The 18,590-nt window shown below is 42.2% G+C and overlaps 1 protein-coding gene across 3 annotated transcripts in view; it reads right to left on the reverse strand.

The window, feature by feature from the left end:
- Positions 1-675: 675 nt before the first annotated feature.
- KCNIP1 (potassium voltage-gated channel interacting protein 1) overlaps positions 676-18,590 on the reverse strand; it is a 241,181-nt gene continuing 223,266 nt past the window's right edge. For all 3 annotated transcript variants that reach the window (XM_066197359.1, XM_066197360.1, XM_066197361.1), the window contains exons 2-8: positions 14,788-14,912; positions 8,449-8,518; positions 6,965-7,035; positions 5,168-5,275; positions 4,128-4,232; positions 3,514-3,576; positions 676-942 (exon numbers count right to left, since the gene is read on the reverse strand). In XM_066197359.1, coding sequence (XP_066053456.1) covers positions 895-942; positions 3,514-3,576; positions 4,128-4,232; positions 5,168-5,275; positions 6,965-7,035; positions 8,449-8,518; positions 14,788-14,912 — 590 coding nt within the window. In that variant the 3' untranslated portion in view covers positions 676-894. The remainder of the gene's footprint in view (positions 943-3,513; positions 3,577-4,127; positions 4,233-5,167; positions 5,276-6,964; positions 7,036-8,448; positions 8,519-14,787; positions 14,913-18,590) is intronic.

Below are 18,590 nucleotides of genomic sequence, written 5' to 3' on the forward strand. Positions count from 1 at the left end.
TACTATAATGTCCAGTGATGAACGTAGAAAGTGTGTGCCAAACTACAGCGAAAGGACCAGAGCACATGGCCGTGGTGCTGCTGAGATGCACAGTGGAGCATCACCTGGTATTCCTGGGACACAACAGGAGGCTGGGACCAGAGCAGGTGCTCATCTTTCTGTACCAGCCCTTACACACCTGCCCGGTCTCTTGGGAACTTACCATTCCTGAATAGGATTTGTTCTGTACCTTTATATTAATATGTGCAACACGTTCTGCTCCTTTCTGGCTCACCCTGGCATGAAGATCACCTGGTTAATATGTTCAGGAAGAACTCTACTGAAGTCAGTATGGTGGCACCAGTGCATGTGAGAGAATAAGCAGGATCTCTGCAGAAATGGGGATACTGGCTACATGGGCTGTCTGTTTACTGTCCTAGGTCCATTGACTGTTCATTTTTTCACAAACTGCCTTGGTAGATTGGGGTTTTGTAAAGCAGATTAACGGCAAGGCATCCACAGAACATTGTGCTGAACGGAGGTATGGACTGAGCTGTCACTTGCAAGAGATGGCTGAATAGCTATCAACATGTGCTATCATAGGGAATTAAGCTTGCTAGATTAAAAGCAGGACTTGTGCCTAGAAAACAATTCTCTCTATTACTCATTGAACTTCGAGCAGCAGTTCTCTCTTGTAGGGATTTATTAAAATATTCACATGCTTCCAAAATGAAACAAAGGTCCGCCAGCATCTTCTGGGGAGAAGAAGTGGGATCAGTTGCATTCAGTTGCCATTTGGTTGGACACGTCATACAAAATCCTCACACATTGGACATGGCTCAATTGTAAAATCTTTCACCCAGAAAGGAGATCTTTGTTACACAGAAGTCTCAGACTCCTCCAGTGCTCGTCTGGTTACATGACATTCTCAAAGAGCTGTAAGGATCGCATGATATTGTCGTCCTGAAAGCAAGGAGAAGACATTTCCATGAAACCAGCATGGACAAGCAGAATTCATAACTCTGCATTGGCACCAGGGAGCTCTGCAGCTGCTCCTGCAGGCAGCAGCCTTGCTCTGGAAATGCTTTCCCCCTCTGTGATCTGGGGCTGGTTCAGTGCCCAGGCCTGATTCAGCACAGCAGCTGGCTTGTGCTTCAGCCCTGGGTTGGTTTGAGGCACACCAAGCACAGGGTCTTCTCCTGAGCCTGACGTCCAGCACAGGCTGTGCCAGGCAGGGCACAGCCTTGGTGCCTGTGCTCAACTCTCAGATGTCCCTGACCCTGGGTGTGCAAATGTGCTCTTGGATAATGTGCTCCACAAGTCCAAATGGAATGGCAGGTTTTGAACCGACAAGCAAACTGCCTTGGGAAAGCACTACCTGCCAGAAATTCCAGCTCAAATCCAAAACACATGCAATCTGTGCAACCTCAGCCTCTCCAGGGTTCCTAGAGCCAAAGGAGAAAGTTACAGACAGACACAAGGGAAATCCTGGATTATTTCTCCTGAAGTATTGGAATTTTACTTCAAGATAAGAACCAGATTGGTATACAAAAACATGATGGTTTTCCCCTCCCAGGAATTCAGCTATTCCAAAAGTTAGAACATCTGTTTGCCTGTAACATGAAAATAATTTTTCACATTGAGCAGCTTAAAAGATCTATTGCACTACATTCCTCAGTTGTTTTGTGAGGCTGCATCATCCCTGTCAGTGCTCACTCAGTGGGTACAAGGCATCACCTGGCACGGAAGCCAATCGCTCTCTCCAAGGCCATGCCAGAGCTTCATTGTCCACAGAACCACCACAGTGGCACAGGTGAGTGTCGCTAGAGGACACAAAAAGAACCACACTCACCCATCAGGATGTAAGATGAGAAAGAAGGGAAGTTTATTTGGGGATCTCGACTTACATAGTCTATGGAATTTGATCAAGGATTGGGGGACGAGAGTAACACCTCTCTGACCCCAGCGGTCAACTTAGAAGTCCATTAATTTGTCCATCCCCCTGGAAAGAATGTATTATTTACCAAACATCAGTCTTTGTTTTTGTTACAAGCTCCAGTCTAAAAATGAAAACATCAGAAGGCTGAAAAATCAGGGCGACAGGTGAGCACTGTTATGCACTTTGGTTTCTTTTTCATAAAGATAAAAAAAATAAATCTTGGTGTTGCAGGGCTTGCTCCTGCCTGCCAGGAAACAGCAGCTGACAGTACATCAGCCTGCCCAGCTCCCAGTGCCAGGATGGCAGCAGAAAGAACTAAACCCAAATGGGGACAGAGAATTAAAACTCTAACAGTTACAGGCAAAGTAAAGCTGCTTCAATACTGAGACCACTGATCATGCACACACCTACAGGTAAGTTAAGAATGTGAAGAATAATACACAATACAAATGATCAAATAAAGATGATGCCAAAAATAAGCCAAACAATCAAGAAGGACCAAGAATGAAGTAACTGAAAAACATTAGCCTTCTATTATGCATCTGCTAAACAAGGATTTTGCTGCCTGAACTCCCTGACTGAGACTGGATGTGGCCAGAGCCAGGTTTGACACGAAACTAGCAGAAGCCAGCCCAGCCCTCCACAGTGAGCACCCTCCCCTTGCTCAGGGACAGAGGAGCTGTCTGCTGCAGAACTGGAAAGCATTTTCCAGGCAACATAAAATGCACAGAAGGGCCAATATGCAATTCTGGGCACCAATGTAAACATTCCAAAAGGCAAGAGGTTGCCTTTTACACCATTACTGTACTGGTCAAATATTAGAGATACCTCTGAGTGAATATTCACACAATCAAGGTCTAAGACAACAGACATTAGGCAATTGCATGTTAATGTAGATGCGTCTTTGTGCCAGTCCTAAAAGTACCAACAAAAACTTATCACAGCCAACCTCATATATGGAATTTGCAAGAGGGGGCTTACTTCCAAAACAGAGGAAAAATTAAAATCATTGCTATGATGACAACATTTGCTTTTAATGTTTGACCATGAAAACATCAACTGCTTTTATAACTCAAAGTTATAATTGCAAGAATTTGAGACATCTTTGATTCTGGGCAGTTTCAGTAATGTGATACCTGAAAATGACATCTGGGGCAGCACACAGAGACAGCAGCAGACTCAAAATGAAGGGGAAAAAAAACCCAAATACAAACCAACAAAAACCCAAAACAACCTAAGACAGTTAAGACCTTTCTCTACTGTTGTCTGCTTGTCTGTAGAATCAGGCACTGCAGTCTACTCAGGAAAATAAAAGCACTGGTCCAAGCACTGCACATGAAGATATCATCTCCCATATTCTGCCTAACCCTACCTCACTATTGAGTCACAGGCTTCACAGGGCATCACAAACTCAGTCTTGAAGCTGTTTTGGTTTGGTTAGTTTGTGTTTTTTTTTTTTTTTTTTTTTTTTTTCACAATGCAAAGAAAACCCAAGATCCTGAGAAGCGTCTTGTTTCAAGCAGAGTTTATCCAAAGGGAAGTAAATGATGTGACATGAGATAGCGCTTTCCTTGCAGTTATAATTTAGTCCTTACCTCCTGACATGATTCAATAAACTCATCTAGAGTTACAACTCCATCTTTGTTTTTATCCATTTTCTGCAAAATAAAATAATGTAAAAATTAGTTTACATTGGTAACACTACTGTTACAGTACAGTATCTTGATGCAACCTGAATAAAGCTGGGCACTTAACAAGTGTAGCCCATAGACTCTGTGCTGTATTGACCAACTGCTAAGGACTTACTTACTTTGGGATTTGGCTCACTTTTGAGCTCATCTCTAATTCCTTTCTTGACACACACCAGAACCTCTGTCCTTATTCCATCATTTTTTTATTCACTGCCTGACCAACCCCAACCCACATTCCTATCAATCTTTAGGGCAATTGAGAGAAGCAGCACAGAAGAGCTGAAACACATGCAGAGGCTTCAGACATACTGGATGTCCCACATCCCAAGGCAAAGGGTCAGGCTAAGAGACCAGACAGATACCTTTGGAGCCAGGATATCAGCAGGCATTGCAATGCTAGGCTGAGTGATTGCTAGGGTTTATTTTGGAATATATAACAAGGTATAGACTCAATTTTACAGGAAAGTCTATCAGTGCATAGCTCAAGTGTTAAAAAAACCCCATCAAAACGCAGGTACCTGGAAAAACACTTCTACATGCTGCCTTGGTGCATCTTCCTTGAGCACTGGATACGTGTATTTTCCCATCATATCATAAATTGCCTTTACGATATCCATCATTTCCTGCCATGGCAACATGTCAGCAAAAGCACAAAAAGGAAATTAAGAGAAATGAGAGTCCATTTCTGTCTTGTACTGCCCTATTCTTCACCCTTCTTCTCTGTGACAAACCAGCACCTGGAATGCCTGTGCATGATCATGGAGACAGATGTGCCAGACACACAAACATCCTGTAGAAAGAATTGCTTCTCTCTGCCCCTGCCGTGCCACGTGCTTCCAGTGCTCCCTCCCCTCCCCTGGCCTGGTTCTGACACAGCAGGTGCTGGGAGCAAGGGCTGTGCTCAGCCCTGCACTGTGGCACTAACTCTGTCCCAAGGGCCTCCTCCAGGGCCAGGGATTCACAGCTGGAACTGGGAATCTGGTCCCTCACCTTGCACAAATTGCCCCTCAGCTCCATGACCAGCAGCAGTAACTGCAAACCCACCAGGGATGCACAATGGCTTAGAGCGGACTAAAATGTATTTGACACATTTTCAAGGTCACCATGCTCAAAATCAAGGCTTCCCATAATGGGAGCAAGCAATACCAGATAAGAAGATAAAAACAGATGACAATGCAGGATTTGGGAGTGGTGCTGGAGGCCTGTACTGCTTCAGATGACCCCCATAGTATCTCCCCAAGCAGAAAGCAAGCCCTCGAGCCTGTCACCAAGTACTGCTACCATCACCCTCCCCTTCACAAAGGTTATGTGGCTCAGAACTGTAATAAGCATTTTGCTCCTGGCTATCACAATTCATTAAAGGCACCATAATATAGGAAAATATGTCTGAAAAATCATGCAATAAAATCACTGTGCACTTTGCTTAGACACAGACAAATGCTTGAGTCCACTCTGATTTGCATTTAATTAGCTGCATGTAAAATTAATTGTGTTCTGCAACAAAATCCAATCAACTATCCCTTCCAAAATCAACCACATTTGTCAGGAACAGCCTTACCTCTTTATTTATATAGCCATCCTTATTTATGTCATACAGATTAAATGTCCATCTCAGCTTTTCATGAACAGTTCCCCGTAGCAGAATGGACAATGCCATCACAAAATCCTGGTTTGGGGCAGAGAGAGAGGTCTGAATTCTCATAATATCCTTTTCTAAGTCACCGTCTTTATACAATGCCAGTAAAAACATTTATCTTTTTAGGATGCAGCATACGCTTATCAACCTCTTCTGGCTCCCTTTTCCAAAAATATCTCCTCTCTGACTGAACTCAATGGTTGAAGCATTCACTGGGATGTCTGCTTTTTAAGAGCACTGCCAGATGCTCCAGTGGCCTTTCTCCTCCCTGCTGCAAGGAGCTGTCAGTCAGATTGCTACCCCTGGTTAAACACAGCTGGACTGTGCCTGTGGAAGTAGAAGCTGATGCTTTCTTACCTCCAGATCGAGGTACTGGCAAAGAAGGGAGAAAATCCTATCTGAGAGATAAACTCCTCTGACGCAGGGAGCCTTAGATTTTGTTGTCTGGCAAAATCTGCCAGACTTGACCAGATATGATTCCTACCACTAATTACACAGTGTGGCACACATAATTTTAATTGGTTTTCTCACACATAATTTTAATTGGTTTTCTTTGCTTACAGTAAAGTTACTGCTTCTGATAACTGTGATTTAACAATTATACTGCATGGTGGCTCAGGCACTGAGATTAGCATAGCTACAGTGGATTTTTAGCACAGGCAGAGCTTCAGGCAAACAGAGCTATACAGCTCCTGATAACTCATTTAATATCTTAAGTCAGTTGCAAGAGCTCTGCATGGTGCAGTGCAGCACTGCTTAGAAACCTCTGCTCCTTTTTGCCAAGCCTCCAAGGAATCTGAATTTGTTGAACAATACAAAAAAGGGGACAAAATTCTCCTTTCTGACAACCAGTTAAGAGACAGATCTGCCAGGAATGAAAGTTCAGCACTTTCTAGGTTTGGTTGTGGGTTTTGTTTTTTTTTCTTTTTTTGATTGCCTGGCCTTTTGTTTTTGATTGTTTGTTTGTTATTTAACAGCATTTTTCTGTTCTCAGTCTGTTTAGGTTTCTGAACACCTTTAACTACTAAGGAGCTGCCCCATTCAAACCTCCCACTGCAGCCCTTGCCACAGAGACACACAGATACATATGGAAATATCCCCATTTAACATTTAATGAATGAGCACATTTCCCAGTCTCACCTGAAAATTACCAGAGGTTTTGGCCATTTGACAGCAAAGGCAAGACTGCCTATGATTCGTAGTTTTTTAGGAGTTTCATAGTCTTCAAAACTATGAAGTTCATGCTCCAGAAGTCTATGACTTAATATATCCCTTTGCTGCATTCCTATAGCTATGAGGAGAGCATGAAGAGAGGTTGTGTGTAGCCACTACAACACACCTTTTGGTTAAAGGGTGCATTTAGTTTTCAAGTACCTGAGATGCTTGTTCAACACATCATGCAATGCATGATGACTGCAGATGACAAGATAACAAGTTCTCTCTGTCCCTCATCTCATTTCACATGGGACTCTCCTCAGCCACTCCTCTCTGCTGCATAAACCTCTGATCCTGGCTAGCACAATCTAGATCTTTCTTTATGGACATGGAACTGCATCTGCAGAAACTAAAGCGAAACCAGATGTGAAAGCATTGACTGACTTTAGACTGAAACCTCTAACCTTTAATCCAACAAGTCCTACTACTTTGCAATGAAGACTGGACAGAAAAGGTTAAAAACACAAAATTGAGAAAGTGGCATGGAAGATGCAAAGCAATCACCTCAAACTTCACGGAGCCATTCTGTGCAGTGTCGAAGGCATTGAAGAGGTAATGTGCATACATGCTGGCATCTGAAAGGCACAAAGGGCAGGGACAGCAGCTCATCATACACTGATGGCTCTAAACGAGTCATGAACTTATTCTCCTTCTGTATATAACTCAGTCCTGAAGCATTGCCAAGTATTCTATGAACTAGTAAAGGGTATCATGGACTTGCAAAATCCTGGCATCCTCCCTTAAAACCGCCTTGAAATGCAAAAGCTTTTATTACAGTAGAAGCTATTTGGATTTTGAGGCAGAAAGAAAGAGCATAAAATCCCCAATCATCCCAGAGTGTCTCTAGTTCACAGGGTGGGAAACACAGCAAAAATACCGAAGAGTGACTTCAATCTGCAGCATCCTTTCTCTACCTTTTTGTTTTGTGGGAGACAAAGCAGAAACCCCGCAGGGAATGCCCAACTTCAGAAGAGTCTTGCTCCAGTTACTTGAGTTTTACCCATGGCTGCTGGAGAGCAATCTCACCTAGAGGCATATTTTTGTCCTTAAACTGCTGGGTTTAGAAAATCACAACAGGAAATCATCAAGTTCATACTGAAATTTAATGCAAACTTTTTATAGGTGTACATCTTTGAGGTCACATGGGTTGTAAAACATAAGCATAATGTGTTTTATTTTGACATTTAGTTGAAAAAACACTTACTTGTTAATGACCTTCTTTAGGTAAATGCACATGGACACATACACCCTTGCAGCTGTGCTCTGCAGCTACTACAGAGTGGGATATTTTGGAAAGCCTCAAATACTTAAATCTTTTGCTTAAAAGCCACTTAAATTACTCAATTCTTTCAATTTGAGAACAGCATCTCAACAGAACATATCCAATTAGTATATATAGATTCTTGATGTTTTTAAAAGGCAGGAACATGTATTATCTGAGAGATTTAATACAATACCTTAATATGCCCAGTCATGACATGGCTCTGTCTTAGTCACATAAACACCAAAATGATCATTTCAGGTAGCCAGGAGTTTACTTATCAACTAAAAACTGCTTTAAGAATTTTAAGGAGGCTTTGATAAATTTTCAGGCCAAAAAGAAGTCTGTCACTCTCCTGTGCTAGACACTACATGTCCAGCAATCGAACAGCAGGGAAGCAATGACACACTGAGGGGAAGCAATTCCCCTTTCTGCCAGCAGAAAGTCAGAAAGAACAAAGCATCAACCCCCACTTTCTATTTTGAATCGGGGAATAAAGAGCTGACATTGAGGGGCAATCTCTATTGGGGCTTTTCTGTGTGAAATAACTGTTCAAAGGGCCTAAACTTTTATTACCTTGATGTTTGTGTTTCTGTCTAAAACCCCTCAAAGCTTCAACTCAATTCCCATTTCTTGCACACATGATCTGCAGCAGTTTTGCAGCCAGCTGGCAGTAGGCAATGTTAGGGCTTCAAGAACCCTGAAAGGCACAAAGCACTCCACTTACCTCCATGAGGAAAAAACTGTGCATAGATCTGTTTGAATGTTTCTTCATTAACAACCCCACTAGGACATTCCTGTTGGAAAACGGAAGAAAAAAAAAAAAGACAAAGAGAATAAAGAAAAACACAGGTTTGTAAAGGTTCATTTGCAAAACCCTACAAAGTCCAAAGAGAGCAATGAAACAAATCACCTTTCTGCTCTCACAGTGCTCTGCATGCACAGGCTGTGCAGCTGGAGAAATTAAAGTAATTCAGACTGCAGTTTCATCTTAAGCATCTCAGAAAGCTGGTTCACCATTATTAACATTTCTAACTGTGTTTTCAGCAGTTTCATTGCTGTTTTACAGAATGACCTAGAAAGGCAGCTCATGCCTTCTGTCATATGAAACTTTCATCTAATGATTACAAATAATGTTCATGTCAGTTAACACCTCCCTGTCTAATGCCTTCACAGATATGAACCCATTAATCCTCGGCAGCAGACTGTAGCCAGAAGCCTGACTCCAGATCCACAGAGGTGAACAGTCCATAGCACGCTAGTAAATACTTACAAACAAACCTCAATAATAAACACACCCCCACCAGCTCAGTGCTGCTATAACATACATTACAGAGCCTTAGGCACTGCTATCTAACCATGTGATGTTTTCAGTCACAGAAAATACTTCCCAGTTGATGGCACCTTTCCTCAAATTTGCCTATCAACCAATTTTGAAAACTAAACCAGAGCAAAACAATAAAATAACACAGCACTCAGCCTTTTGAACAGAACATGGAAAAGTCAGCTTCCTCCCACACTCAGAGCCACTGGTCAATAGAGACCCTGGGGTCTGTGTCCTGCTGCAGCACTGACCCCACTCAGCCATTTAATTCCCCAAACTCCCATCAGGGAGTGAGGAGGGAGCAAGAGCACTGTCCCTGCTGGTAGGGCGTGCTGGAGATGGATTATCTGAGCAGGCTAACCCTCTCTCACAAAAGTCACAGAACTGCCATGTACAGTCTGACTTGATGCTTATACTGAGCTCAAGGGCAAACTTGGGATCAAGAAAGTTCCTCTGTTCCTGGCACTGTACTCCATGGATCCCTCTCTGCCTCTCTGTGTCATGCTGTGATCCCTGCCTCACTTTAACACAAGTCCTTCAGCTGGGAACTTCACAAAATATAACCATTTTCACAAGGAACCACCAGCTTTTCATTCTTGCAACCTGACTCCTACTACCGTGCCTGATAGTCCTGAACTGCTGTTTAGACAGAGTGAGCAAACAGTCAATCTGACAACTTTTCTATTTGCCATTTGTGATTTTGTAAGTTGCAAGGTTCCTAGTTAGATGAGTATTCTCAAACTGTTCCAAAGCTCCTCATAAAACATCCATTACCTGGTTTCCTTATCATGAGAAGTTACTTTTCATCTGTAATGCAGAAATCATCAAAGGAAGATAATTAAATAGAAGCTAACAGCTACCGTAAGAGATTCTCCCAAATATTTCCTAAACATTCATGTTTTCTGAAGCTTGTAAGCTAAGGTACATTAAATAAATAATCTGATATTTATTTATGGTATCTTTTAATCATTGATCAGACCCAGAACTGTATCCACAGCCATTCTTGGGTGGAAGTGTTCTCCTTGGTCACTCAAGTGCTGTTGCTGCAAGATCACACAGGGCCCTTGAAGAGTATTTTACCAAACTGTCATTCTTTTTAAAAACAAGCCTGGCACAACTGGCCAATCCTTTCCAGCACAGTGCTACACCAATATTTATTTCCTTCTCTCCTCATGGTAACACAACTGTTACGTTCTCTAAGAACTACAACTTCACCTGCTGAAAGATGGTTTCTAGATGAGGGACTGATCATTCTTTTCGCTATGCTTCCCACAACTACAGAGTCCCTGAGGTCCTCCCTTACCTCTGTTTATTACCAGAGATGGGCACATGGCCGCTACTGCTGCTACCTGTGCTCTCTTACAGGGACAAGGGCTACCCTAGCAGTTTTAGCCATTGGGCCTGCTTAATTTTCTGAATTTCCACATGATCCTTATTGCTTCTGATGATCCATCTGGAAGGCAAATGAAAGTTTGCATCACAGCTCTAGGAGTGCGAGGGAGAGACAGCGCTGACACTGATCAGCCCATTTAGCTCTCTGTAACTGGATTGTTTTCAGACACATACACTGCTACCAATTCATTTGCAGTTAATTGATCACAATTTTTGTTTTGTGAGAGCCAAATAATGCTCAAGAGGCCTCATTAGTGTTATAGTACTACTTAATTCTGCTGACTAGAAAGAAATCTCTCTTGTGAAGCAGAGCAGGTGAGCCTAAATTCCACTGAAGTTAATAACGGTTCCCTCATTCAAGAAAATATTCTTGTCAGTAAGAAAAACACAGTCCTTCACTGTAGTATTCATAAGGCTTTCCTTTGATACCAGGATTTTAGGGTAACATCTCTCAATTCCTTAACCTATGAATTCTTTGGTAAAAATATTTTATTTGGTAAAAATACCAAACAGTTGTGTGGTTTTTTTTTTTGTTTTTTTTTTTTTTTTTTCTTTTTAATTGTTGTCAAGCACAGAACAAATCCTTCATTTTCCCAGGGCTGACTATCAAGCTCTGGCAGCATGAACTGTGCATCTGAACTTACCCTCTTCTTTTAAATCACTAAACCACAAAGGAGCTGAATCCACATAAAAACCAAACACACCAACCCACAAAACCAAAAGGAAAATAAAACAGCAGTTGCATTTTTTTCTCTGCTGGAATCAGGAATAAACTCCACTATTGATTTCAGAGATGTGCAAAGCAGAGATTCAGGGACCACAGGAGAGCTGAGCATGACCTGCTCGTCAGACTCCCTTCAGTTCACTTGGCCAGAACATGAGGACGAGTACCCAGGGGTCACATTTTGCTAAATTAGAGGTAGCAAGTTAGCTGACCACACACAAACCCACAATCCAGATTTGCATCTCTAAGCACTCACACATCCTGTGTAGTTTGTTGCTCTATGTTCTTTCTCCCACTTTGGAGATGTTTTGGGGAATATTAAAGTATCAGAACATTTCTCCCTTGCTTATAGTGCTCATTTTAATCTCTACAATCCTGCTTTTTTACAATTACATCTCATACTACACTTCGTTACAGATTTGCTAAGAAAATCACACTAAAGCAAGGTCAGGATGTCTCCAGCAGCCCCTCAGTTATTTGGATCATCTGTTTCCTGATTCAGTATTAAGAAATTATCCATTGCAGCTAACATGTATTTCCCCTAACAGCAAAAATCCCCCCAAACTGAGCAAAAAATCTCACAAAACCCCCAGTTCCTTTAAATCCATGTACTCGACTCCAAAGAATGCAAGCCATTAGAAACATGGCCTAAGGGGAAGATCCTGAATTACCAAGCTCAGATCTCTGTATTGTTGATCCCTTCATTAGACATCAATTTACCAATTTTAATAATAAAAATACTTTCTTGCTGTCCTCCCTGCAATTCCATAACTGCTCACCAAACTTTACTCCTCTGGAGGGCAGAAACTTTCTTCTAATTCCAGCCTATGCCTACTCACGGCCATTTTGTTCCTGTGCCAATATTACTGTTTAGCTCAAACAGTTCTGGTGGTTTTGTATACAGAAGGTATCACATTTTCTTTTGTTAAGTTGTACCAAGGCAAGACCCACCAGAGGCTCTGCTGGGTTTGCCTGTAACTTTGCTTTTGTAGAATCCCAACCAAATCTATGGGACCAAACACCTCACATTAGTCTGGCTCGAGTCTGACCGCAGTTAACAGAGAGGTGCAAAGGAGACCATTCACATAAAGCAGAATCCTGTGCGCAGAGGCAACTACTAAGATAAATGTGCACTGTTGGTCCTAGAACCAAGAAATGCTAGAGGGTGGCACCTTCTCACAACTGGAAATGCAAGCTGAAGGCAAAGAGAGGGGATATTTGGCCAGGCAGCAATACAGGCCTAGTTAGTGTACTCAGCTTCTCTGGAGATGAATTTATTGACAGCCTCCATCAGTCTGGGGCAAAAACACAAGACCAGACCTAGTGACGCCCTGGGTAAAGACTGAGACAATTTGGAGAGAGGGGGGAACAGAATTCAGAGACAAAGAAAGAACAGGTTTAAAGGTACTGAGAATTAGGACTCTGGTCAGACAGGCACTAGTCCAGAGGCCAGCCCAGGATGTGCTGAGCTGCTTTTGGAGGAACACCATCCCTGCTCCTGCACACCAAATCCTCTGCAGCCAGGACCTCAATCCCTCTGTGCCCGACACAAGTTTTTACAAATGGCTCTGTGATTATCCAGGTGTTGCTTTGTGATTAAACAGGACCTGTGCAATAATCACTATGAGCAAGCAGCAAGTATAAGCCAGGGAGGAAAATGACTGTATTCCCACAGGGATTTTGAATCTCCAGATGGCACTGTAACATCATCCCAAGGAACAGATGGTTTGGTACAATAGCAAATATGGTAATAGATGAGCCAGCTTGCCTCCTGTGCATAATTACTCATCCCATTGAAACCAGGATTTGGGGGCTGCCAATGTAAAAGCTGCACTTTCATGTCAATTTAAACCTTAGATACGAAACTCTGTGTATATTGTGGGCAGATCAGCTGGATAAAAACAGCCTGCTTTGTCCTAATATCCCGATACAAACCATGACCTTGCCATCACTGCCAATTAATACCAAGACCTTCAGTGATGTCCTAGGTTTACATCACAAGTTAAATGCCCTCGTCTGCCACTATTGCCCTGGGAGGTAATGCCTCCCTAGTGCTAAGTGCTAGCAGAATTGGGAAGGGCAGGGGGTAAATGTCCTGTGTGCTGAGAGTGCTCCAGGTCTGCCTCACTGGTTTGCATCTGCAGCTGCAAATCCCCTCCCAGCACGGAGCAGAGCTCTCTCACACAGGATTCCCACCCGATAGCAATACAGAAAGCACTGTAGAGATCTTAGCACAACTGGGTTTAACCTCCCTCTGTAGGCAGTCATGTCATATTGAGGTGTTAACCTGGCAAGCTCTGTCTCAAAAGCCATGTGATTTCCTGCTGGCTGGCAAAAGCATGAAGAGATCAGTGACATGTGAAATGACCTCCGGTATGCAGCAAATGCTGCACAAATATGCCACATGCACCAAACAAAAATACAGGAAGCTGAGCTGTGCTTTGGCCTGCTTAGATGAGCAGTGAAACAAAGGGTGAAACTATCAAACACCTTGGAAAAGTCAAATATGCACTGGAAATGTGATTTGATCAAGTTTCAAAAATCTGTCAAAAAGAAAGGCCCTTCTCAAAGTCCCACAGGTTCCTCAGAACTGCCTGTATTTAAGATAGCTCAGGCTTCTTTTGCCAAGTTTTTACCCAATAGACTTGACAGAGAAATGTCAGCATTTTGCTGTGATGGTCTCTGAATGCTGGAGCTGTCCTGCAAGAGAATATAAAAAACATTCTGTGTTTATTGAGTCAGCTTGATTTTGACCTGGTAATCATCATTAAAACATCAGCTGGCACAAACCATCTGGGTGTCTAAATCCTGACCCTCAGGCAAACACGTAATGAGTCCTCATTCTTCAAGATCCATAAACATCTGCTTCATGTAGCCTCAACATTCCCCATCCATTTCTCCTGATTGTGAGGAGCCCCTGAGAGGCAGCAGTAGAGCCAGGCTGTGGCTCTGGGTTCCCAGGGAGCCTGGCTGGAACAGTGGCTCACAAGGCTGGGCACGGAGCTGCTCTGCACATCTGGTCACGACATCTGGCACTGCTGCCTGCTTGCCCAGAAATCTGCAGCCTCTCTCTGGTCTCCTCAGTCTTAATACACGTTCAACTTTTGATTTCACTTTGGCTCCTGCCATGCCAGTCTTATTTCCTACTTAAGCAGGACCCTAATGTCCTAAAGTGCTCTACAAAGACCCTACTACAAGAGCAAGATTTTTTGCAGCTAGAGAAGGGATGAAATCTCCATCCAGGCAGCTAATCAGGAGTGAACAGTACCACTTTTATTTGAACATGAGGAGGTGACAACAAGACTTAAATAAGTAGCCATAAAAACATTTTCAGATAGTCTTCAAGTACTGGCACAGCTGAGGAAATTGAAATGTGCTTGCTGACATTTGGGGAACAAGTTTAATGAGACCATTGTGTGCTGAATATTCATCCAAACCCAGATTTAGGCAGATTGCAGTGTCATAAATATTAGCTGGAGAGGCAGATTGTGGTCATTTTGCTGTGGTAAGGAAGATCTAATACAAAACTACTAGTAGTTAGCAGGGGAATTATACAAAATCGAGCTGAGCAGTTGAGGCTGGTAGGGACATACATATTAGACTGTTCATTACAGTACTGTTCTTACATTTTTAAATCCTCTGTAAAGGACTTGAAGTTCTCTTTTAGTGAAATTGGTTTGTGCTTCAAGCTGTTCCAGTCCCTCGGGTCTATGGCACACTGTTGTCATTTCTAATTCATCTTCAATTTTATCTGAAAGAGAAGACAGGAAAATATTTATTTTGGTTGTTACCTTTGCTCTTTTAACAAGATGGATAGGTTAGACTGGATTTCAAGAGCAACAGATCAAAAAGAAACCACCGACAGAACTGATCTGTGTAACTGCTTTCAACCTCTTGAAATAAAAATAAAAGCCACAGGAGTAAAGCAATAGCTCACATTTCTTCCTGGGCTGCCAATTAGCTGCCTATTCACAAAGTCAAAATGGCGGCAAGAGCAGCAGGGCAGCAGCAGCCACATTGCTCCAAAAGGCAACCACAGACATTTCATACCCAAATATTGAAACAGTGTGGAGGAATGGTACTTCCAAAGTACTGGCTTTAGAGAAAGCTGTGCAAATATAACTGAGAGAGCAGACGTGCTCAGGTATATCAGACAATGACTTTATACTGAGGGTAAACAGTGAGGGAAACTCCTCTGTGTGTTAACCAAAAAGCTTGCTCTAGAGACACTGCAGGCCACTTTAATCCTAAGAGAAATTCAAATTTTGTCCACAGTTGCAGAATCTGGAATGAATTTGGCCTGAATTTTTAAGGATTTTTTAGGGAAAGAGATAAAAAATTAAAAACACTTCTATGCATTTTCTATGCATTCAAGAGTGTTCTTCTAAAAGGAAGAAAAATACTATCACATCCTGAATTACCACAACCTCACTTTATTTTTGATGCATGTTTTCCCCTGTCAAGCCCATCCCCCAGCAGTGTATGCAATGCCCAAATATATAGATACTTAGTGTCTATCAGTTTGAGATTCTCTAAACTTCGAGGAGCAGATCCAGCCTTCAGCTGATTTGAAAATCCAACCCACACCCAAAAGTTGCTTGGCATAAAAGCAAACACTGCCCTTATTGTCAAAACTGCAGAATTCATGCCTTGTAAAAATATTTCAGATTATTTGGCTCAAGCATAATATATTAATTTCTACTGTAAACCAACAATTTAAATAGGAATTTGCAAGGAAATAGAGACACTCTGAATAGAGGAAAGGCATGAATTCATAGCAGATTGGCTCAGTGAGAAATGGGACCAGTCCAAAGGTGTATTTTCATGAGCTAATTAATTCAGCAGAGATATGCACACACACATATATACATACATACCTATACACATATTACATTGAACATTATTAATGGCGGACATATGTCACTAAGTGCTAATGGTTAATTAACATAGGTTCATTTTGTCAGTATTAAGAAATTGGTTCAAAATACTGGTGAATTCAGTCATCCTCTTAATCCACTGCACTGGCATCATCACAGTCAGCTTTTGTAGGCCTTAAACAGATAAAATGTCTTCCTAAATCCTGTTCAGAAGGCCCCGTGCACAGCAGGGGAATAAAGGTGAGAGGCTGTAACAGCACAGGACAGGAGTAGAGTATCAGCTGTTTATGATGCAGAAAAAGGGACTGAAAGGTGGCAAGGGGCCAAAAGAAGCCTGAAGGACACACCTTCCCCACACAAAGGGAAAATGAAGAGTCTAGAAATTACAGCTCCTGTTAGAAGAAAGGAGATGAAAAAGGATGTCTGCTACAGGAAAAAATAATGTGAAATAAGGGGGAAAAGCCATTTTCTTTGCAAGAGAATAAATGCTACAAAACGAAGAAATGCAGAAGCTGTAAAAAGAGAAAAGTGTGGGGAAGAAATTCTTTAAAATGAGGGACAAGAAATGAGTGGTTGAAAAACGGAGAGAAAATCCACCTCAATATTCCTCACCCTCCACAAAGATTTGAGATTTTTTGCTATTTGCTTCCTTTCAGTGCTTCCTCTCAAGTCAGCTCTTTTCAAACTGTTTCTTCCATTCCCTGATACTCTATAAATTAACCACAGAAACCTCAGTGGCAAACCAGGAGATTGGCACTTCCTCCCCTGCCATCGCTATTTATCATGGGCATTGTATTTCCCTTTATTTACATTTTCATTATCATGCTTGCTCAGTCCCTCCAGCTCTTTAGAAGTGTCACTGTATGAAATATGAGCTCTTGCATTTATAACCACTACAGTTTTATTAAACTGAAGCTCACTGTAGGGTGGTGAGTGCAAGCAGAAGTGTATATATATAAACATATGCAAATTTAAACTTTTGATAAGAATGATGTTAAGATATTTTATTTAATACCACATTCTTCCTCAGTTTTGCTATGTTTACAGTTTGCTCCTGAGAGATTTGTTTGTAGGGAACAGCCTTGCTGCTGGTTTAAAGTTAATTTTCTTCTTTAGTTCACAGATGCGTGAACAGACCTTGGGACTGACTGCACCCACTGCAAGGGGTGAGTGCAGTCACCTCCCCAGCTCAGTGACACCTGTACCTGCCTGGTGCTTACAACTTGGAAAGGATAAGGATAACCCTTATCCTTTCCAAACTGGCAGGACATCCCTGCCCTGCTGATGGAGACATGCACCCAGGGGCTGGGCACCATGCAGCTGCTCAGTGAGAGCTTGAAGAGCTGCAACCTTAGCAAAGTTTTTTTTGGTTTTTTGGGGGTTTTTTTTGAGTTATCTGCGCTCACTAATCAGGCAGAAGCAGTAACTAATGCAGAAGGTTTCTTCTGCTTACAGGTACTGATAAATGGTAACTTATTCTTTTTTCTGTTTTTATTTCCAACACTTGTTGAAGTCATCTCAGGATGAATCCCTTCCACACCAGATGGCTGCAGTCAGTTCTGCCCTAGGCTGAAGATTGTTTACCCAGTACAGAGCATTCTCTTAGCTGTTTTCCTTACAATGTGTTTAAAAATGGAAGAATGGGATATAGCATTTCCTGAGTTCGGATTTATTTCTACCCATATTTCTGTGGCTGCTTTAACACAGGGTATGAGGTCTGGATCTAGTAGAATCACCTGTGGTAATCTTACTGCAGTGTAGGCCCAGGTTAAAATAATCACTTAGGTTTGTATTTTTGTGGAAAATAGCATCTGTATTTGCGTAGCCCATAGGATATGCACATTTCCTTTTTTTAATGAAAACCAAACTGTGACTTCACTTTACAAAGAAAAATAATCTTGACACACTTGCATGTACACGCATATCTTAGGTTGTTGCTAATAAACGAGACTATTTCATTTCACTGCTCCTTTCTCAAGAGCAGAGTGAATTTTCCTTAAGGCAAATCGATGTTTTAACAGAATGCACTTTAGAAGCTACTTAATGAGGCTTACTTTATTCATCCTTTCATATTTGTTCCAATTTTACCTTTTGTTATCTTTACAATTCGGGAAGTTCTTTACTCAGAGTGCCTCCAAATGGCCCTGCATTTCGCACAGCAGTTTGGACTGGAAGGAACCTTAAAGATCATCCAGTTCCAACGCTCTGTCACAGGCAGGGACAGCTCCCTCCAAACGAAAGCCTATTTGTGCACCATAAAACAATTGTATGCTATTCCCCATCCACTGCCTCTGCTCTGGGATTGAGCAGCCATGATTCTGAGCCTGACCATCCTTGCTGGCGCTGGCAGCTGCCCTGCACCCACGGGCCTTGCCCAGGGCTGGGTTTGCTGGGCCACACGATGAGGAAACAAGCATCAAACAGCACCTACCACCTTCTTCAGGTGCAATCCTGCAGCATTTCCAGCCCACGTACCTGCCAAATAAGCAATAGTGAAGCCCCGTACAGTGCTATTGCTGGCCAAGGACAACCTAGAGCCTCAAACAGTTTAA

This window comes from Chamaea fasciata, unplaced genomic scaffold (assembly GCF_029207755.1).
Source record: "Chamaea fasciata isolate MVZ Bird 193981 ecotype frontalis unplaced genomic scaffold, bChaFas1.0.hap1 SCAF_15, whole genome shotgun sequence".
Lineage (NCBI taxonomy): Eukaryota > Metazoa > Chordata > Aves > Passeriformes > Sylviidae > Chamaea > Chamaea fasciata.